This window comes from Falco peregrinus, chromosome W (genome assembly GCF_023634155.1).
Source record: "Falco peregrinus isolate bFalPer1 chromosome W, bFalPer1.pri, whole genome shotgun sequence".
Taxonomy (NCBI): domain Eukaryota; kingdom Metazoa; phylum Chordata; class Aves; order Falconiformes; family Falconidae; genus Falco; species Falco peregrinus.
The window spans coordinates 23,562,850-23,585,247 of record NC_073743.1 but is presented as its reverse complement, the minus strand read 5'-3'; the positions used below and the strand labels follow the sequence as shown (position 1 = coordinate 23,585,247).

At 42.3% G+C, this 22,398-nt stretch overlaps 1 protein-coding gene across 11 annotated transcripts in view; it reads left to right on the top strand.

The window, feature by feature from the left end:
* The first annotated feature begins 5,227 nt into the window (after positions 1 to 5,227).
* LOC129783116 (ubiquitin-associated protein 1-like) overlaps positions 5,228 to 22,398 on the top strand; it is a 36,737-nt gene continuing 19,566 nt past the window's right edge. For 4 of the 11 annotated variants that reach the window (XM_055792835.1, XM_055792837.1, XM_055792836.1 and 1 more), the window contains exons 1-4: positions 5,316 to 5,422; positions 19,557 to 19,604; positions 19,694 to 19,782; positions 20,263 to 20,303. In XM_055792835.1, the coding sequence (XP_055648810.1) occupies positions 20,270 to 20,303 (34 nt within the window). In that variant the 5' untranslated portion in view covers positions 5,316 to 5,422; positions 19,557 to 19,604; positions 19,694 to 19,782; positions 20,263 to 20,269. Of the gene's footprint in view, positions 5,423 to 5,471; positions 5,862 to 19,556; positions 19,605 to 19,693; positions 19,783 to 20,262; positions 20,304 to 22,398 lie in introns of those variants that run through there. The other 7 variants (XM_055792830.1, XM_055792829.1, XM_055792833.1 and 4 more) reach the window with 7 other exon arrangements.

Sequence of the window (22,398 nt, the reverse complement as noted above, 5' to 3'; positions counted from 1 at the left end):
GTTACGTCGCGCCTTTGCGGCAGTTTCTCCGCCCTGCCCGGGAGCCTCGTTTCCTAGCAACCAGAGGAGGCGGGGCGGCGGACTGGCCCGCCCCCTTTGCGGTTGCCAGGGCAGTGGGGCCCGGTCAGGGGAGGGTTGGTGGGGCTCGAGGTGAATCTTTCTAGCCTCGTCCCGTGTCCGTTCCTTGTTACCTTGCATAGACCGGCAGGGCTGGCTGGCGGCCTCCTCGGGCCCCGTCAATTTAAGCATAGGAGAAGCACCGTCTAGCTGGTTTCTTTCTTCATTTACTTTTGAGCAACTGAAGCTTGCCAGACAATGCCTGGAGGGCAGGGATGGGTGTTATTTTGGCAGCCTGTGCTGCTCCTGAGAAAAAGCAGCTATATCACAGTCCCAAGAGTGAGGAGGAGTGGGCTGATGCCACAGTGCTGGGGAGACATGGGAAGGGTACTCTGGCAGCTCAAAGCAGCAGAATACACGGATTTGGTATCATTTACTGAGAGCCACCCTGTGAGAGTATTCCTGTTGATCCTAACGTGCACAATTTATACTGAAGTTTTCCATCTCTCCTGTGGGAAAATCTGACCACAAGCATAAACCACCTCCTCCTCCCATTCTACTGCCAGCCTTGAGGGGCCTGGTACTGGCTTCGCTTTGCAAAACTTTATTCAAGGTTTCCCTTAGAGAGACCCTTTTACCTAGCAGACAGCTTGGCTTTATCACCTGGCTTTTCTGAGTGAATACAAGGGTCCAGTGCACATTCCTTAGTGCATCATGAGGTGCTTAGTCAAACTTTGAAGTGCTCTATTCCACCAGGAAACTCCCTTATTGAAGGGAAATTAAAGGACATATTAAATATTTGTATTAAATATGCTGCTTTAAAACTGATGTGGATGGATATGTGATTTTTTTTATGTCCACATGGCTCATAAGTATCTTATATGCTTATAGAGGCAAAATTTTGAGTAACCCAAACCCAATGATTGCCATTTTGCAAGTGACATTGCAGAGAAAAGAAAAAGGAAGGGAGGAAAAGAGAAAAACATGTGACTTGCAGACAGACTGCAAAAAAAGCCAGCTCCTGACTACTTGAAATGTTCTGATGCCTCAATTCACGTGAAATCAGTAAACATACTATTTTCTTGATAAAGAAGTAATTTCTTTTAGGCCATATTTTTGTGTTTTCATCTAACAAACCTCAAAGACAAGGGTGCTGTGAAAAGCCAAACTGGAAAAAAACCCCCACCAAACTATAAAAGAACCCCACAGGCTTTCCAACTTCCCTGAGGATAAAAAGCTGTAGTGGGTTTGCATGGCAAGGTTTTGGTAGCAGGGGGCTATGGGGTGGCTTCTATGAGAAGAGGCCAGAAGCCTCTCTCACATCCAATGGAGCCAATGCCAGACAGATCCAAGACAGACTCATTGCTGAAAAATAAGTAATTGCCTTATCAAGTTGTTTTATTCCCCACATCACTTAAAAATTCCAAACAAGAAAAAAAAATAGTCTTACAGAAATCTTATTATGTTGATGCTGTCTCATTAGAATAGAGATAAGCATGTGGACTCTAGCACTTGGCTGGGTAACTAATATAGCTGCTTTTCTGGACTCAGTAAAAACGTATTCATGTTGAGTTAAAGCACTCTGAGGTGGATATTCCTAAATGACAAGTAGTGAGTATTGCCAAATTAAGGAACAACTGAGTTGTGACGGGTGATGCAACTTTGGTGGCTGTGCTATGGATAACAGGCTGTGAGATGCAGTATGTCTTCTATGGGGTTAAGAGGCTTTTGTGGGGGCTTGGTAGGGGGAATCTTACTCCAACTTCTATCTAGGGTGTTAAGGAAAAAGAAGAAGAGACGGTACTACAATTAGCTAGACCTCTTCCTCTCCTTCCTTCCTTTATCCTACTTGTGTGCAGGCACTCCTGTGACTGCTGGCTTTGTAGGGTTGACCTTGTGTACCTGGCATATCTGCTCTGCGACAGCTTTTTTCAGGGAAGAAGGGGGGAAAAACCCTGTCCTGGCCTTCTCCTTTTCTCCATACAGAAGAGAGCTATGTGTGTAGCCCTGTACTAGCTATGAGGAAGGGAATGGGGCTGAGATGGTACACATGATAGCAGCATAGTAGAGTTGGACTGATTTATTCAGTGTTATGTGCAGGATGGTGTTAGGTTGCAGTACCACAGTAGTACTGATACTTAACTTCAGCTTTCTGTACTTGCAGGGCTGTGATTCAAAAGTGGCAGCGATGCTTTAGATCACCATTGCAATTGGGTGACAAACATTTTAGGCAAAACCTTAATTCTAAGCATAGGGATAGAGAAAACGTAGTCTTTAAACTTAGCTTTTGCAAGCTTGTGGTTTTAGTCCCAGAAACAAAACTGAAAGCGATTGCACCTTTCCTGTCTCACCAGCTGGATCTGGCCTGCAGTTTTGATACTTATTTTTTCCCCTGTGGATGCCCTGTGGAATAAAGAAGTCAGGGAAGAAGTTGCTTCTACTAATATCGGATGCTGAGTAAGTCAAGTGTAAGCTAAAACAAAGGTACCTGAAACTTCAAAGGGAAAACCAAAGAAGTATCAGTTGAAGATATGTGAATTAATAAATGTTACTTTCTCTTTAATGAATTGATCTTCGATTTACCGAATATTTTAAGAGTCTACTGATCAGCTGGGAGACTTACTGTATAGTGTTTGTAGTGGGTTTGCATGGCAAGGTTTTGGTAGCAGGGGGCTATGGGGTGGCTTCTATGAGAAGAGGCCAGAAGCTTCCCTCATATCCAATGGAGCCAATGCCAGCCAGCTCCAAGATGGACTCATTGCTGGCCAAGGCTGAGCTAATCGGCAACAGTGGTAGGGCCTCTGTGACAGCATATTAAGAAGAGAAGAAAACAAAAAATCTGCGCCAGTGGGAGAGAGGAGTGAGACTGTGAGAGCAACAGCTCTGCAGACACCCAGGTCAGTGAAGAAGGAGGGGGAAGAGGTGTTCCAGGTGCCAGAGCAGAGATTCCCCTGCAGCCCATGGTGAAGACCATGGTGAGGCAGGCTGTCCCCCTGCAGCCCATGGAGGTCAACGGTGGAGCAGATAGCCACCTGCAGCCCATGGAGGACCCCACTCTGGAGCAGGTGAATGCCTGAAGGAGGCTGTAACCATGCTGGAGCAGGTTTGCTGGCAGGACTTGTGGACCCATGGGGGACCCACGCTGGAGCAGTCTGTTCCTGAATACTGCACCCCATGAGAGGGACCCATGCTGGAGCAGTGTGTGAAGACCTGCAGCCTGTGGGAAGGACTCATATTGGAAAAGGTCATGGTGAACTGTCTCTCATGGTAGTGACCCCATGCTGGAGCAGGGGAAGAGTGTGAGAAGGAGCAGCAGAAACAACATGTGATGAACTGACTGTAACCCTCCCCTTCCCTGTTCTGCTGTGCTGCTCGGGGGGAGGATGTAGAGAAATTGGGAATTAAGTTAAGCCCAGAAAGAAGGGAGAGGTGGGGGGGAAGGGAAGGTGGTTGGTGTTTGGTTTTTTTCTGTTTTGAATGGTAATGAACTTCCCCCAAGTCGAATCTGTTTTGCCTGTGATGGTGTGAAATGTGTTCATTTGATTTGTGTCAATATAGAACAATGCTAGGACCGCATGATGAAATGTAACCTTCTGTCTTACATACCCTTGTATAACCACACGCTTAAGAAAAACAGAGTGATCAATGTATATATGCGGCAAATGAAGAGACGGGACGCAGCTTGATGCAAGCAAATGTCAATTTATTGTACAGAAGCACGAGTTTATATACACTTTCAGAAGCTGCGCGTTTTAAACAGATTGGTTCTTGAAGCTAAGCATTGCATACTAGGCAATCCCTGATTGGTGGTTAACTACCATCAATTAACAGCAAGGTGTTATCTTTCCTTGGCGCCATCCATCTCCCACTCCCCTGTGCTCTGCAAACATGCCTCATCATGTTAATTGTTGTCTAGACAAGCTCGAGCACATTCCCCTCAGCTAACTGATTGCCATGCATGGTCCTAGTTTCCAGCCCGCTCCTGCATATATAGTTCCTGTATCTTGCAAAGGACATCTGGCTACATAGCTAGTTCCTGTATCTTACAAAGGACATCTGGTTACACACCCTGATATGCTGGCTAAAACTGGCTTGGCTGCTAACCGCACAGTGTTAAGTAAGAGAAGTTTACAGGGCGCATGCGTAAAATCTAGGGTCATCCTAAGGGTGAGCCGAGGAAGACTGCTGACTTCATCCACCGACCACCAGATAGGAGTTAAGACGACCCTTGGAGATAGAAAGAGCATGCGCCATGAAGTACATGCCTATTCCAAGGATCCATTTACATAAACCAACCCTTTCTTAGAAAAAGCTATGAATATGTATTAGTTTAGGAAATGTAAACCTAAAATAAATTTTGTACGGTGCGCATCTTGGTGGAGCGGAGACTCCCGGCGCACCCAGCGCTGTTTGCTTGCCTCTATTTGCTTAATAAAATGCAAACTTTGATTGTAATCCTATTTTGGGACTAAGTCATTTATCACAATGGTAGTGGCTGAGTGATCTCCCTGTCCTTATCTCTACCCACAAGCCTTTTATTATATTTTCTCTCCCCTTTCCAGCTGAGGAGGGGAGTGATAGAGTGGCCTTGGTGGGCACCTGGCATTCACCCAGGATCAAGCCACCACAAAAGCTCAAGGGATAATTCTAGTTTGGCTGCTTTCAGTTGTGATTTACCATGATTTATCCCCCTTTCCACATTCTCCCTTACTCACACACAACTGCCACCTAAATTTTGGAAAAAACCCCCTCCATTTCAGATCAAGGCCCTTTCAATCTGGTCAATGCTAAATCTGGTCTTGGAGGGTAAACACCGTGCTCCAGTGCATTCCATTAGGAGTGCCCCTTCAGCTTTGCTGGGCTGGTACCAGCTCCTCCTGAAGGATGAGATCAGGTGTCAAGGGGGCCATGGCCACTGAGGGAAGGGGCTGAGGCATATGGGGTGAAATGCCCCCTCTAGGCCCGGCTCGCCACCTTCATCCAACCCCCTAGGGAGCCTGTCGCTGTGCCCAGGTGGGAGAGGGGCAGGAGGTGCTGGAGGAGCCTCTGGGCAAGGCCAGAGCCAGGGACAGTGCCAAGAGCCACCAGACATGTCCCCCCCCTCCTCGGGGAAGGAGGAGAGGCGTCCCTCGCCCCGCCCCTCGCCCCGCTGAAGTGACGTCACTGTGAGCATCTCCCGATTGGACCGGCGGGGGCAGGTGACCTCGCGGTGTGACGCCAGTGCGTTGCCGGGGAGGTGAAGTGGAGGGCAGGTAGATAAGATGGCGTTGTCTGATCGTAGAGTTGGAGATATGTTGTTGGTTTTGTAGGTATGGGTGGTGGATAGTGACCCCGGGGACAGCTGGAGCCGTCAGGCACCGCAAGGGTAACGAGTGGGCCGGTAGGGGGCGGGGATGCTAATTTTCCTTGTAGGGGGGGCCTGGGTAGGGAGGCGCAGCCGGCTGCTCCTTCGGTCCTCCACTCCACCGCTGGGGCAGGCTTCGCTGCTGTTTCTCTTTGTCCGGGGCGAGGGACCCTCCGCGCCCCCGTCTTGATTCAGCACGTGTGAGGTGCTGGCGGGGTGGCTGCGGGGCTGCTGGCCTCCCGGGGGGGCTCGCAGGCTGGGGGCCCCTCCCCCGGCCGCGGAGGGGTGCGAGCCGATGGGCGCCGCGGTAGCGTGTGGCTTTGCTCCCCGTCGTCGCGGCTTCTCGGTGCTGCCTTTAAAAGTACTGTTTAATGGAGATGAGAACCTGTGTGTTCAGCTCAGAGGGATGGAGTCCTCGCGCTGCGTCCTGGGGTGGACCCGAGGAGCAGAGGGAGGTCAGGCAAGTAGGGTTGATGCTCCTTTCCGTATGCTCTTCTGCTTTCCAGCAGTTTTGGGGACTGTCTGAGTCAAAAGAATGCCTTTTCTGTTTAATAACCTTCGATGAATTTGCTTTCTAAGAGCTGAATGATATTAAAGTCTTAGTAAATGGTTAGTGTCTGTGATGTTTAGAGTTAAGGTCCTCCCCATGGTAATTAAATCTTCTGTGAAGAGCTGAAACTTCTGCTTTTCTTTGGGGGATGGGTGTAGGGGTAGGGGTGGTGCATGTATGGTTTTTGTCAAACCTGCTTTCAGGTAACTTGTTAATTTCTGGCTCGTTTTATGTAAACCATGGTACTCGTCTTCCCTGTGTCACTTGTGACTTCAGATTTCTACTGTATTCAGTCTTTACTTGTGTCTTTTAGGCTGAAGAACCAAAATCTTGTTTACTTCACGGGTCATAGCCATCCAGATCTCTGTTCATGCTTATTATCTATTTCTGGATCTTTTTCAGTTAGCTGTTCTGTTTTTGAATGGGGAAAAGGATTATATCTCTCTCTGCATTTGAGTTGCAGAGGTACCATGGATGTATGGTGCAAGAATATTTCGGTTTTGTAGTTTTTAACTTCCTGGTAATGCCTTGTGTTCTGTTTAGCTCAGTACTTACTAGAAGCAAAACATTTAATGCTTCTGTGAAGCTATTTAGCATAATTTAAGAACTATTTTCCTGAGTTTTGATAGCTCAAAATCTATAATTTTAAAGGGAAAGTTAGGATTGCCTTGTTTTTTAATTAGTAATAGAAATTACAATAGATGGAAATAAGTAATTGCCTTATCAAGTTGTTTTATTCCCCACATCACTTAAAAATTCCAAACAAGAGAAAAAAATAGTCTTACAGAAATCTTATTATGTTGATGCTGTCTCATTAGAATAGAGATAAGCATGTGGACTCTAGCACTTGGCTGGGTAACTAATATAGCTGCTTTTCTGGACTCAGTAAAAACGTATTCATGTTGAGTTAAAGCACTCTGAGGTGGATATTCCTAAATGACAAGTAGTGAGTATTGCCAAATTAAGGAACAACTGAGTTGTGACGGGTGATGCAACTTTGGTGGCTGTGCTATGGATAACAGGCTGTGAGATGCAGTATGTCTTCTATGGGGTTAAGAGGCTTTTGTGGGGGCTTGGTAGGGGGAATCTTACTCCAACTTCTATCTAGGGTGTTAAGGAAAAAGAAGAAGAGACGGTACTACAATTAGCTAGACCTCTTCCTCTCCTTCCTTCCTTTATCCTACTTGTGTGCAGGCACTCCTGTGACTGCTGGCTTTGTAGGGTTGACCTTGTGTACCTGGCATATCTGCTCTGCGACAGCTTTTTTCAGGGAAGAAGGGGGGAAAAACCCTGTCCTGGCCTTCTCCTTTTCTCCATACAGAAGAGAGCTATGTGTGTAGCCCTGTACTAGCTATGAGGAAGGGAATGGGGCTGAGATGGTACACATCTCAGGAGTCAGGTTTCTGGACCAATCCAGCAGACCATCTCGTCTAATTCTATCACACTGGCAGCCAGAGGAGTTTTGGCTGGTGCTGGTGGCATGTGATATAATGTCACAGAAGGCATCGCCTTACTTGTCCTCATCCTTTTTAATTGTATAAGCTTATGGTTTTATGTTGCTTCTGCAAACTTTATGGATTGGCAATTCAGAACATTCAATGTTGTTGTCAGTGTCCAGTTTCTATATCATAAGTTTTTGACATTGGCTTATTCCTGTGTGTCCTGGTTTCAGCTGGGATAGAGTTGATTTTCTTCTTGGTGGCTAGTGCAGTGCTGTGTTTTGGATTTGGTGTGAGAACAATGTGGTTGGGGACAACTTGGTTTCTCAGGCCTTGCTGGTGGGAGGGCTGGAGGGGCATAGGAAACTGGGAGGGGACACAGCCAGGATGGCTGTCCCAAACTGACCAAAGGGATATTCCATACCTTGGGATATCATGCTTGGTATATAAACTGTGTGTGTATTTGTGTTGGTCAGGGCTGCCGGTTGATGCTCAGGGACTGGCTGGGCACTGGTCAGTAGGTGGTGAGCACTTGTGCGTCATTAGTTTTCTCTATTCTCTTTGGATTTTATTCCTCTCCCCTTCTCCCTCCTTTCCATTATAACTGTTACTGTTGTTCTTTTTATTTTCTCTCAACTGTTTAACTGTTCTTATCTCAACCCTAGTCTTGCATTCCTTTCCAATTCTCCCCACCCCCCTGGGTGAGGGGGGAGTGAGCAAATGGCTGTGTGGCACTTAATTACTGGCTGGGGTTAAACCATGACACTGTGTTTTACAGTTGGTGCTGGGTTGAATATTCTGATAAATTGCCAGTCTACTTGACTTATTGATAAAAGCTAAAAGATTGAGTTTAATTTTGCTTGCTGTGTTTGTGACAGTGTAAAAAGAAGCAGTTGTATTGTGCTTCTCAAAGTACCTTTAGGCTCTTTATTGGGAAGAGAGGGAATAAGTTAATTTATCCCTTAAATCAGGTGTGAGTTGGAGTTGTGTAAACAAAAATGGATGGAAAAGTTGTGGTAGTATAAAATAACTTTGCACTTGAGGGGGTAATGAACCATAAAGATTTTGGGGGTTGACTTCTATATTACATACCTCAGATTTGTGAGCTCCTTTATAAACCTAGATTTGTTAATGAAGCTGTAATTCTGTCAGTGGTCATTGGCTGGCAGGGCTTTGTACCTGCAATTACTTTTACAACTAAGCATATAACTACATGAAGTATCATCCTCTAGATACTGTTCTGAGAAGTAATTTAAAGAAAATGTTTGGGTAAGAAAATTATTTATCAATTTTTAATCAGACAAATATTTGTTATTTTAATCTGAAGAACTTTCAGACTTTGAGTTGGGGGGAAGATGCATTTCAGGACTCCTACAGCTGATAAAGAGTCTCGTGCTTGTGCAAATGCAAAATGCAATTCCTTTAAGCCAGAAAACTGTCTGGAAGAACAATTGCTAGATTCTGATTAGCATCTTAACAGAGGGCAATTTTCAGAACTGCAGTTATAGGCTTCTTTCTTGTTTGTAGGAGTTTTAATACGTAATTTCCGTTGACTTACCTGGAAAACTTTTGATAGCTGGTAAAAAGCTCATAACACATTCCTAGACTACTAAGCACAGGCACTTGGTGATGTAACTTCTTTGTAAAGAAGTTATGTTACTAATGATGGTTAAAAACTTGTCACTCGTAACTAATGCTGTTGAGTTTTTCTCAATTTGTATGCAAAGGGAAAGCTAGCAAATTCAAGTTTGGACACAAATGTAATACTATTATGTTCTGTAATCCCTTCTGTGTGAAGATCTTCAACTGGAAAAACCTTAATAAATACAGCTTAAAGAATCCACAAGCATATTATGGGATGCAAGATAAATGAAGGTAGACAAAGGTGGAGAAGTTGAATGTGATATGAATGGCTAGGTGGTCTAAGCTGCTTTTGGAGCTGGACTCTAGAAATAAACATTTGGTTGACAGAATGGCTGTGCTACATCTGTGTGACATGTCATCCTTCTCATTCCTGAGCTTTCATATTGCATATGCAAGTACTATACAGTTCTGAAGGTTTACCTGTCTCTTGGGATGTTTTGTATGTTATGGTATTGGACCAATGAAGAACTGCTTTTTCTCCCAAGGAGGTGAACACTTGAAATACACCAGTATTCAGTGCAGGGATCTAGCTATACTCTGAATAAATTGATTGTATTGAGTAATGTAAAGGTCTCTTTCCCTTCAAGTTGGGAGAGAAGAAGTTGTGTATCCATCTTACTAAAGCCTTCTTCAAGACATATTTCTCTTGTAATTTGACATTACTGCAGGAATGTAAATGTGATGCTCCTGTCCTGTCCTTAGGCAGCACTGGATTTATTTGCTGAAGTAAGCTGGATTGAATCAGATACATGGGTGATAAGAGATAGGCTGGGACTGATTCTTAGGTTACAGGAGAAAATCTGATATTTCAGTTGAGGAATAGTCAACCCATAGTCTTTCTAATTTCTTTCTTTTTAAAAAAAACCCAAACTCAACAACTTGTTACTTTGTCATAGTAATGATAATGATGGTCTGCTGAGGAGAGTTCTCTGTACTGTTAGTCCCATATTGTTGTCCATCTTTTAGATGTTTGGAGAGGAGAAGCTGTGGGTATTACTGTTGGATGGTTGTGGGGCAGCCTTATCTAGCAACCTACTCTGGTCTAATTATAAAATAGAAGTAAGGATAGATTGCTGAAGTTGAGTCAGATCTGTTAAAATTTCCTGAGGAAATTAAGCTAATGCGTTTCTGAAGGCTGCTTTTGCACTTGAAATGAGCTATTTCTGTTCAGTTATTCATTGCTTTAAGTGTTTCAGGGGTTGCATTCATTACTGTAGCTGCTGAAGAAATTTCTTATATGCAGGAAAAATGTTTATTCCACTGAGCGAGACTGGATATACAGTGTATAGCAAAATTATAGACTTAAATTAATTTGAAATAGTAACTTAGAAATAAAATTTGGACTAAATCCAGTTTTGTATTATCAATCCAGAAGAACATCCTTAAGGCTTTTATAGTAAGATGAAAAGCTGTATGGGAGTGATTTCATAGGGAAAATTGGGGCATAAAAGATATTGGTCCAAAGTTGAGAGAATGCAGTGAGATTCTTGGTGTAGTTGTGGAGCGTGGTGTTTGGGTTTTTTTGTTGTTTTGGTTTTTTTTTTCTCCTCTTTCCTGTTGCTTGTGGCTTCCATTCTTGAACTCTTCAATCCATTGTTGGACTGTAGGCTGAACCATATTTCCATTTAAGCAGCCCTAAATAGAGGGACTTTTGCTGTTTGAGAAATCCAAAATCAAGAGATGGATCCAAAATAAAGGAAGATGTTTTTGCTTAGGACTGGAGTGTGCTGCCTTCAGGTAGTGCAGGTCACTGAAGTTTTCTAATATACAACACAGCAAGCAGCTAATTTACTTATCATATTCTGTTTTTTGTAATATATCCGCTATAGTTGAGGGCAACCTCAGTTTGACTTCTCTGCACAAAGATAAGTTTCTACTTTTCTATGCTAGACAAGTTTGCTCAAGACAACTTCCTGTGTTACCAATTAATTCAATTCCAGAAGTGTGCTTGCTGTGGGTACTACCACTTTGCTGAGCCTGTTCAGGTGTCTGCTGCTGTTTTCATATGTCAGAGTATTTTATCCCCATCCCCACCCACCCCCTCAGCTGGTAATGATATTTCTGTTCTTATCTATTTTTTTAAAGAGCAGAACTTAATCTTTGCTACCAGCTCTGGTCTTCCCTAAAGTTAACAAACCTTTTCAATAAATAATTAAGGTGTAAGTATTCACTTTAAAACAGTTTCCTGCTCTTTATGCTCTGTTATGCAACAGTTCCACATTTAATGAAAATAAGTGAAATTTGCTCATCTAAAATGACCCCTGGTAGTGAAATTTAATTCGGTGTTGACTACTGATAATATTTCCCATCTAGGGTGGGAAAGCATGAAAGCAGGCTTAACTGGTACTGTATCTGGAGATGAAACAAGATTGGTTCTTATTTAGGCATTACTGCAATGGGACCATATTTTTATTAGATTTATTTGCTTTTTTTTATATTTCAATTTGATTCCTTTGTTCTGTTGAGTTAGTCTGGGAAGGAGTGTGTCCTTGCTGAGACCTCAGCTCGATGAACATATGAAAATAGTTGAAGTGAGTGTTCACCTTGAACAGTGATGAGTTGTTTTGGTGGGTGTTTCTTCCTTGTCTGTAAACTGTTTGGGTGGGGTTTTTTTGTCCTTCAGTGAAACAAAACTTGAGATCTCTTCAGACATGTATTTCTGTATGTGCTTGTTTTCTTGTCTTGGTCTTGATAAGAAGTTGGATGAAGACAGATACCTATTGGTTTAGTAGGAGCGACACGAATTAAGGACAAAATGAACCAGCATCGAAAGCTGAAACTGTATCAGTGACACATTGATGGGTGGAAGAAGATGCATAAAACTCAAACTATCTCAAACCTTCCTGATTTTTTTCAAAACATGCCTCAAAGCTTGTTTTACCTTTGTCTTGACAGCACTAATGTGAGAAATGTAAATTCCATCTTAGGTGCTACAGATGTGACATTCTTCATATGTTTACTTGACTTTTTTGGGGGTTTATGTTGTCACTTTGCAGAAAAGTGTTTTGGTGAGCATGCTTTTCCAGGTATGCTGTGATCAGCTCTTAGGTGTTTCAGTAATAGGAAACTTCTAGAACTTCTGTTTTCATGTATCTCAAAGTGTATATTTGGTGAAAGAGTAACTTCTAGTGAATAGGGGTGTTTCCTGGAAAGTGGGCAACACTGAGAGATGAAACTGAAAGAGGGTAGATTTGGATTGGACATAAGGAAGAAATCTTACTTATAATGAGGGTGGTGAGACATTGGAACAGCTTGCCCAGAGAAGCTGTGGATGCCCCATCCCTGGAAGTGTTCAAAGCCAGGTTGGATGGGGCTTTGAGCAACCTGGTCTAGTGGAAGGTGTCTTTACCTGTGGCAGAGGGGTTGGACTAGATGATACTTGAAGGTCCCTTCCAACCCAACCCATGGAAATATTATGGAAATAACTGGTGGCTTCTAAATTAAGTGAATTTGCAGGAAACTTGCATTCTCAGAATATAGCTCTTTTAGTTGAGAGAAATGAGGTATGTTAGTGGAAAACAGGGATGTCAGATGGCTGGAAAAGTTTGGCGGTTTAAACCACGTTATGGGAGAGATCCTGTAGGGAGTGGGAGAAGGCTGTTGGTGGCCTTATATGTATTTAAACTGCTTGGACTAAGGGTGAAATCAGGATTTGAAGCAGTGGCTTCCATGCAGAGTTCAAGGTTTTAGCCTGCTTACTGCAGGGCAGGCGGAGTGAGTTGTTTGTAGGTGGAATAGTTAATTTAACCGGCTGCGTTTTCTGTCAGTACTGTACTGAGTTTTGCTGGGGAAACATTAAATGTGTTGTGAGAGTAGGTAGTGCATGTGACCCTAGCATAAGAATAAAAATTGATGAATCTATAGTAGTCTAACATGGATCCCATTGTTCTTGTACACGTGTGTTTTGGTTGAGTTCAAATACATAAAATAGTAAGTGATGTCTGACCTGCTAGCTGATTCTATTTTTCCATTTTAAAAGCTTTGTCTGACTTTATTTCCAGTGACCATTGAAAATTGAATGGAAACTCCATACTAGTGCTTGCTTCAAGGAGGGTCTTAGAACAAGAGCCTTAAGGTACCTTATCTCCTGGATTGCAGTAGATATACTTAAATATTTTTTTTCTGTTAAGGCTAGTGAAAGTGATGCTTCTTCCCCCCCCCCCCCCCTTTTTTTTTCCCCCTGCAGAAAATGTAGTTGCAATGTGTCAAATCTAGTTTTACAATTTTATCCAAAGAGCTGTTATCAGTGGCTCAATGTCATTGTGCTTTATGGAAGGGGAGTATCTCTGTGCAGCTGATTGCTTGTTGTTTGCAAAACTGCTAGAGGTACAAAGTAGAAGCAGTTGCTGCAGATTTTGGGGTGATGACATCTATTTGGAGACTGTAGTAAATGAAAATGGAATCTGTTTTGTACTGTAGTAAACTGTGATCAGCTTTTTATTGTCAGCATCTGTAAGATCTCAATTGCATAGCAATAACTAAATGCTTACGTAGGTGGGAAGCTTTGATATGAGAATCTTAAGTCTTGTTTTATCTTAGCAACAGGCACTGTCTACTTTTTTTGTTGTATGAGGCTATATACAGAATTCTGATGTTGGTTATAACCTTTCACTTGCACAAGTAGTTATAGTAAAAACTTAAACCACTGTTTAAATCTGGAGTACTTGTGATGCATTAAAAATTAGTCACTTGAATCAAACTGCTTTTCACTGTTTCTCAGTGTAAAATCAGTAGTAGTTCATGAATGTAATACAGGCAGCAATAAGAAAATTAAGTGTTGTTTTGTTGGTTTGGTTTTTTTTTTTTAGTTTTCAGAGTGAATGGATGCATCCTCAGTTCTGTGTACTTAAACTACGCTATATGTACTGGCAGACAAAATGGAAGTTAAAAGATCAGGTCTCATATCTGAAAATCATAACGTGCTGAATTGAGTATAGTTGAAAAGTTGAGGCATTTTGGTTTCCTCTGACTCGTAAGTAAATCTCTTATTTATCTGAATCTTAGGTGGGAGTTAATTCAGAGAATTCATGTGGTCTGGAATCTAGACATACTTGCACCTCAAAATGAGGAATATAGCAACAAGAGACCAGTTCTTGACAAATAGTTAAATTGGCCTTGTTATCACTGAAAAAGCTGCTCCAGGTACCATTAGTGATAGAATGCATCCCACTTGACCAGTCGGAGCTCTTTCAAAAGAAAAGGAATGTAGGTATAAACTTCAGGGAAAAACACCAATAGAAGGAACATGGAAATAATAATTAAAAACCACTCCAACTTCCCAGCAGCTCTTCATGTGTCACTTGGTAGTTTTTCCCCCCCCTCATTTATTGATGAGACTGTCCCTTTGGTATTGCTTGACTGTACCAGGTCATGCTTCTCCACATTCTTGTCTGGCAGCACAGCTAGGTAGTCATTCAGATTTAAGTGGTGATGTGCCAGGTGGACTGTCTTTGTCATCTCTGTGCTGTCCCTTCAAGCCTTTCCAGCTTGTCATCTATCTTTTGTGCCAGTTTGTCATCAGTTTTGTCTTGTTGCTTCTCTGTTTCTGCATCTTTATGGTGGTGGTTGTTGTGGTGGTTTCTCTGTAGTGTTGTCCCCCTATCCCCTTCTGTCATCGCTCTGAGGTTCTCTGCCCTCATCCTGGGCTCTGCTTTACTATGTTCCTCTGGCTGGCTGGTTTTAAGAATGTTGCCCTATTGCCTCAGTGTTAAGTGAAAAATGAACATATAGGAAGGGAAGAGCCCACATCAGATCGGCAGCAGCCACTGAAGCAAAGTTGCTTATAACTTTTAGGCATTTGTAGTCCTGATCCTCTCTTCAGAGGGTTATCCAGAACCAAGAATGAGGGAATGGAGCAAAGGGGGGTTGGCATTTGTAGGTGGCTGTAGAAAAAAACCTTGTAGTACTATGCAACTAACTTGTTTCCCTAGCCCAGGGAAGATGTTGAAAAAGTTTGTGCAGTAGAGTATGTTCTTTATCAATTTTAAATGTGCAGTAAAGCATCAGACAAAACTTGTGCCCCTATGTGCCATTCCCACAGATGCCCTTCAGCATCCTGTTTGAGAGTCTGGAGATGAGAGGCAACAGTGACAGGGCTGCAGTTGTCCATTAGCTGGTTTGGAGTAAGGCTTTGAGAGAAAGTCCTTTAAATTTCTAAAAGAGCAGTAACAAAGTTAAGTAAACGTTTACTGCATGGTGTAAGAGCTTTGACTAAGCAAATACAGTTCAGGCCCAGAAGCATAGTAGCAACATCGGTAACCTAACTGGCTGTAACTTTTTTTCCAGCCAGCAGGACAGAGCAACAGTAAGATGCTTGTAACAGTGGCTCCTGAATAACCTATCAAATCTGATTAGTCAGAAGACGTTATTTAAATTAAACCCCCTTTTGGAAAGGAGGTGATGAAATGTGGCTGGCGGCCTGTTCTAGCATTACTGTGTGCAGTGCCTAACAAGTCTATTTGCTGACAGTGACTTCTGCAGTAATGGTATCTTAGTGCATGCTCACGGTGTATCAGGAAGAGCTAGTGTGCTATAAACTCAAATGCTATCTGAATCTAAAGTGTGACTGTCTCTCTGGAAATGGTGCATTTAATGATTTGCTTGCTATTGATGTGTGTGGTGAAAACTTAAGTTGATTGTTGCTTATGAAAAAGCCTTTGCCTTTAATTAGGGATTGCTTAACTTGGACAGGGAGCTCAAGAACAACTTCAATGAGCAGGTGGTGTTTGTCTTGAGTGCGCCCCCCCCCCCCCTTCCCCCCCCAAGCAAGATATGAGCAGGTGTGGTGACGCAAGTCGAGGTGGACTTAAAAGAAACACTATGTCTGCGTGGCTGGGTTCCAGCAAAATGGCCTTTATTGTTTATACAAATTATTTATATATCTTAGACAGTGCAGGTGTTAGACCCTGATAGGGTTTTGTGTCCTTCTTCTTGCTTGCTATTTGCTGTTGCTGTAGGTGCCCGTATGCTGCGGTTCTAAGTTCCGATTCTTCACACCCTGTTTACATACCTGACAATTTGTGGCTGCCTTAAAGGTACACGGATAAGTCTTTGAAGTCAACTAACTTGTCTGCAGATCCCAACAAGCAGGAACATCCAGACAGTAAATATTTTGTGCAGCTGTGTCATGACAGTAACTTCACCATACTTGGGTGTCTGGCCAACATCCCTGACATGTGTGAACCTTACAGACCATGAGATAGTACACGCCTGCACTTAGCCTAAACTTAAAAGTTTGCATACACTAGGTGTGTAAACTATTTTTGTTTTTCACTGAGTATTAAGGCAGGCAAGCTCCGGGACTGGGCCAGAAGCCTCATCTACGGGTGGACACACTGCGTAGGAATTTTCCCAGTTACCGAGAGACTCCTGGCACCGGCTGCAATGGGGCTTCCCAGAAAAAAAGGGTGGGCCTGGGTGATGTTAAGGTGGTAATGGGTGATGTCTCCTTTTCTCAGTCTCTGTAATGCTTTGCAGTAATGGTCTGATGCTTCGCTCTTATTGCTCTTTTATCCTATTGTGCATAATAACTAGTACTGTTCCCTTTATCATATTGCGTGCTATTTTTCCTTTATTGTATTTTAATATAATGAGCTGCATTTATCCTTATATTTGATTTGGAGTTCACTTTTGCTTAGTATCCAGTCAATTGGCAAAACAATGTGCCTTAGCTAGTTCTATAGTTAAAATAAGGTGTTGCATATGGCAGAAGAATCACTTTTCCCACTGCACCTTGAAGTTAATGTAGATGTTTGGCCTGCATTAGGATTTGGCTACAGGATTGCCAACAAAAGCAAGATACTTATTGCTTACGTGGGATGTTTTGACACTGAAGACACATCTAAGGCTTTATGCAGCCCCAGATTGATATACTACTGCAAAACTTCCTGGATGCTAGATGTGCACATCTTTGGTTCTGGGAGACTTGTAAGCATTGCTGCTAATGTCCCTGGAGCAAATGGATAGTGTCATGGTAACTTAGTTTACCAAGTACTAAGATTAGTGTGTGAGATGGCAAATTTAGTATGTCCTTGCAATGGCCTGCTGGAGAGGGGGATATGGATTATCATTCTAAAAATGAAAAGGGAATTCAGAGAAATCAATGTCCTTTACGTAAGTACAGTCTGGAGTAAGCTGCTTCTGGTAAATGAGGTAGGCAGCATAAACTCTAGTACCTGTAGATAACTGGTGCTGCATTGAAAAAACTTCCTTGTCAGTTGAGTTGCCCAAGTGAGGTGGTTACTGCCTCTCATCAGAAGTTTTAAAGTCCTTTAGAAAAGGAACACTTTTATTTTCAGTCTGAGATAGTAACTAGAATCATAGAATAATTTAGGTTGGAAAAGACCTTTGAGATTGTCAAGTCTAACTGTTAATGTAGGATTGCCAAGTCCATCACTAAACCATGTTGCTAGAAGAAAGATTAGCTTGGAGAAATTAAAGGAAGTATGTAGAGGCCTTGTCCCTAGTTCAGCTCTACTGTAATAGTGGATGATGGACAACCATAATAGATGCTTGTAGGCTGTGCCTCTCACTTCACCAGTCCTCTGTATGCCACTGAAGACTGTGACGGCTGTATAATTTCACATGTGGCCTGGCTTTTTCAGTAATAGAAATCAAGTTGACATCTTAATTGCTACTCTCGTACAGAGGAACTAGCCATGTAGCAGCTTGTCTGACAGCGATCTGGGTCTGGAAGGTGCAGCCTATTTCATGTGCTATAGTCTGCAGTCTGATCTTCTCTGTGGCACTGGAACTAATAAAGCCCATTCAGCTCTAGTAGTTGACATGCAAATGCATTGGGTGGTCTTGTGGCTTTGCCCTTGACAGCCTTCCTGAGATGGCAGGCTTGTCAATGTTTCACTTCCTTTTTCTTCTGTCTTTGAAGCTTCAATGTTTTGTTAGCTTCTGAGAAGCAGTTGCTGGCTAGTGACAAAACCAATTCTCTGGCTTAGTAGGATGGTTTTGGATGTAATGCCAATGTTGAGAGAGGTGTTGAGATGTGCTGAGAAGAACCTGACAAATGTTGAGCAGAATGACATGCAGCTCTTTTGTATGGGGTATGCCTGGAGTTGCCCAGCATGACTCTCTTTCCCACAGCCTAGCATCTACTCACTATGTTTCGTGAAGTCTGGTTGTACCCAGGTAACTTTCTTTGTACAGCTTTGGCTTTAGCTGTGTGTTGAATTCCTGTTAGCCAGTAGAGTTGGTTCACCCATTGATTTCAATATAACGTTAAAAGGGACCTTTGCACATTAAAAGGTACTTTCCTAAAGTACTTGGAACTGGCTCTTCCTGACCCCAGACATGTCAGCAGCTGCCAGGAGGAATAGCTAAACTGTCTGTGTAATCCTCACCTTATGACACCCTTCCTTTAAAGGTAATATTTGCATTTGGAATCTGCAGTGGAAACACTGAGGCAGAGTAAGATCTTGATTGGGGAATGATGGGTGTGAATGTTAGGTCTGCTCCAAGTTATGCTTTGAGCACTGTCTGCTGTTGGTAGGGGTGTACCAGATAACTTCATGTTTTTGAAGAATGGCTGTTGGGCGTTTCAATCTGTGAGCTGGAGGACTTCAGAAACAAAGGGTAACTGATGCTTTGTCATGTATAATGTCAAAGGAGGACTTAAGTTCAGCTATTTGAAGGATTATGCTGTGGTGTCTTGAGAAAGATCTTGTGATGTACTTCTAATCTAGCAAAAGAACCAGTTATGTTATTGAACACACCATAAGCATCCTGGAGCAGGGTTTTAGCTAGCTAATTAGACAGCTAATTCTGTCTTAAAAACAGCTCTTTTTTTTTTCAGAACAGGCCTGCTCTGTGTTAAAAGCTGGGTAGGCACTTCTGTGTTTAACATCTTGGCCATGTAGGAATTGTATCCATATTTTACAAGTTGTTAGTAAAATTCTGTGGGCAGTGGATGAGAATTATTAGGATTTTCTTGTGTATCAGAAAATATCTCCTTAATGGTACCACTTATTGTATACCCGTATTGTTATCTGTGCATTACCCAGTGTGTCCAGACAGCTGCCATACTGGTTAACTGACTGTGCATACAATACGATAGTATCCCATTTTAGAGCAGCAGAGATCAAACTGGAGAAGGATCAGTGTGGTGTTTCCAGTAGGAAGGGCTATTCTTAATGCCAGGGGACGCATGATGTGCTCTGTGGGTCTGGGATGGAGTGGCCTCTGAGCACTGTGATCTGGAACTCTCTGCCTTCCTGATCAACCTGGCTGGTCCTTGGCTCTGTTTTTCCTATTTTTTTTTCTTCATTTTGCTACTTAGACTGTCAAACTCTGGTCTAATTTATTTGTCTGCTCAGTCAATTCTCAGAACTATAAAATAAGGTTGCTTATCTATCTTGGGAACAGAATAAACAGCAAGTGTCTGCAATGTGTCCTGTAATCTAGAGATAAGTTGCTGTAGAAGGGCATAGGTGTTTTGCCAGTAGATGGCGTCTGTGTCCTTTGTGCTGACCCCTAGTTAAAAAAGTGTGTTTATCTTTGCTTACATCTAAAGCAATAGAATAGTAAGTGAAATAATACAGCAAGAATAAAACAAGACAAGGTAATGTATCTAATCACTACTACATATGACAGACTATAGTGGTTAAGAAAGATACATCACCAGTTGCCTTATACTTTACTATCATCCAGATCAGCAGTTGCTGGGGAGCCCCAATTACAGTGAGGATTTGGAGAGCCTTTCCTGGCAATTGGGAGGTCCACAGTGCATCTGCTCATAGGTGAGGTCTCCAAAGTCACTGTAAGAGGATCCAGCTTTTATACTGTTGAATAAACAAGCTCACCTAATTTCAAATACAGAAACATCTGGTTTCACTCTCATCTTCGATCCCACCAAAGCCTGGCCAGGGCTCAGGGAGGAACCAAGGGAGTCTTCCTTATCTACTTGATTTTAACCACCGATTTGTAAACAAAGCCACATATCTGGTTTCATAGCCTTGACTACCTGCCTCTAAACAAGGAAGCATGTGCTATATTTTTTGCTAACAATTATATTCTGTTTAAGCTACACATTTCACTAATGATCATGCATATTTTCCTAATGATTGAATACTAAATATATATTTATAACATTCGGTTGGCAGGCTCATCTTAGAGGTCAACTTCTGCTCGGAGCCTGTTGCTCAGGCTTCAGTACTTCAATAGACTTATGCTGTGCTACATGTATAAAGTTGTTAAAGCTGTTTTAAAATGTTTTTCAGGTTCTAAATGGCTTCTAAGAAGTTGGCATCTGACTCTCATGGTAAGTGAAATTTGACATCCCTGCCTCTTAAATAGGATGAATTCTACTGTTGTTGCTGACTAATGTTCCAGCCCAGACAGTCCATAGAGACTAATGTTTTGCCTCTGAGTAGTTTTTTGTTAAGAACAAAGTGCCTTAGCTTCCTTATTGCATAGTTGCTTGCTGATGCTGTGCCTATTCTCTAGTTAAACTGAAATTCAGTCTGCGACTGTTCCCCGCTCCTTCATGGCAGAATAATACCTTCCCCTTCCCCTGCCTTCCCCTTCAAAATCAAAGTTGAACTGCAGTTGTGATATTGATCTGATGTTTGCTCAAGTGGACACTAGATCAGTAGCTCCCTTCTATGGAAGTCATGCGAGACGGTGGATTGAAAGTGAAGCTTTTAATATATCATTGAGCTATACTTGCTTTTTGCTCAGCAGTGAATTTTTTCCTAAATTGGACTAATTACTTCAGCAGGAGAATGAAGAAGAGAATAACTTCTTCTACATTTGAGACGTGTAGTGTCATGCAGATGATTAGTATCATAAAAATTATTTGCCTGTATATGTGCCCATCATTCTAGAAAATGGGGTGTAATTTCTGAGGATTATTATTTCTGTGGAATGTTAAAGTTCAGTTTGTATGTAATGTAGCTTCTTCAAAACGGTAATCATTCAAGGCAGTACTAGGAGGTTCATGTGAAATTTCTAATGTGATTTTTTTTTTTTTTTTTTCATGCTATAGAAAATTCTGCTTTTAGAAACTCAGTCTTGATCTTCCTGGATAATCTTTCAGATAAGAGTATCCTGGGGAGCTCCCTTTTTTTTTTTTCTTGAGATTTTTATTCAGTCTTGCAAGTGTAAAGCTGAAATACAGAATAAGAAACGCCTCCCTTAAATACATGAATAAGGACTAATAAAAATGGCCTATTAAAACTTAATTTTTAGATGGTCTCATTTGCTGTGGCCCAGTAATCCTGCTGCAAGACAATTTCTTTATTAGATAGCTGCCAGTTCTCTAGCAGTTATTTTCTTCTATCTATGAATGCTCTGAACTGCTTGTCTTCTGAGTCTGTTTTTATTTCTCTTCTGCTTCCTAAACCAGACTAGCAAAGGCACTGCTCAGATCCAGAATTCAACCTGTCTTAAATATTTCTCAAAACAGTATGGTGTAGTGGAACATGCTCCTGGCTTCAAAATAACAAAATCAAAACAAATGGTGCTGTAAGCTGGCTGGTTAACTTGTCTATCACTTTGCATACCCTCTGTTCCTAATGATACCAGCAACACTGTCACAGTACTGTTTGAGGAGTAGCAGAGCAACTGCCTTGACTTACTATGTAAGAAATAAGCAGGGCAATTTTTTTCAGTTTTCTCCAGGGTTGTTAAGAATTAATCCCACCAAGTGAATTTTGGCTTTACTGTAAAGCATCTAGCCCAACAACTACCTTCAGCTCGGTGTCTCTGGCAGGCTGATGAAATTGGTCAACATAGTTGATGCATCTCTTGTACTTATCGTTGAGCTGCTTATTGGAGGCTATAGGACTGTTGTTGAATCACAGAATGGTTGAGATTGGAAGGGACCTCTGGAGATCGTTGTGTCCAAACCCCCCTGCTCAAGCAGAGCCTGCAAGAGCAAGTTGCTTGGGACCATGTATAGATGGAGATAAAGATGGGATTGTAAGGTATGGATGGAGAGGGAAGGAACTCTTCCTGTCTTAGCATATACCTGCAACTATGCCTAAGCATGTAACTTCAAATGCTCTCCTGTCATTTGGATAACTGGAAGTTCAAGCTTAAGTTGTAGTAATTAGTGGCATCTAGAAATGTAGCTCTCACCTGTTGTGCAAAAGGTGTGGGTTATACCAAGTGCAGTATGTTAATATTGATGTTGTATCGTCACTGTTGCTATACAACTTGAAAGCTTTTAACTCAAATTTCTGAAAACTACACAAGTGAAGTTTGTGTGACCACAAAAACTGTTCCCCATTTGTAACTGGTAACTGGTTTATCTGAAACATTTCCATTTTGCTACCAAACTGCACGCTTCTAGGAGTTGGCCGGTGATTTCTACATTATTCTAGAGTGTAGAGAAAACTTACTCTTGTAGTAGA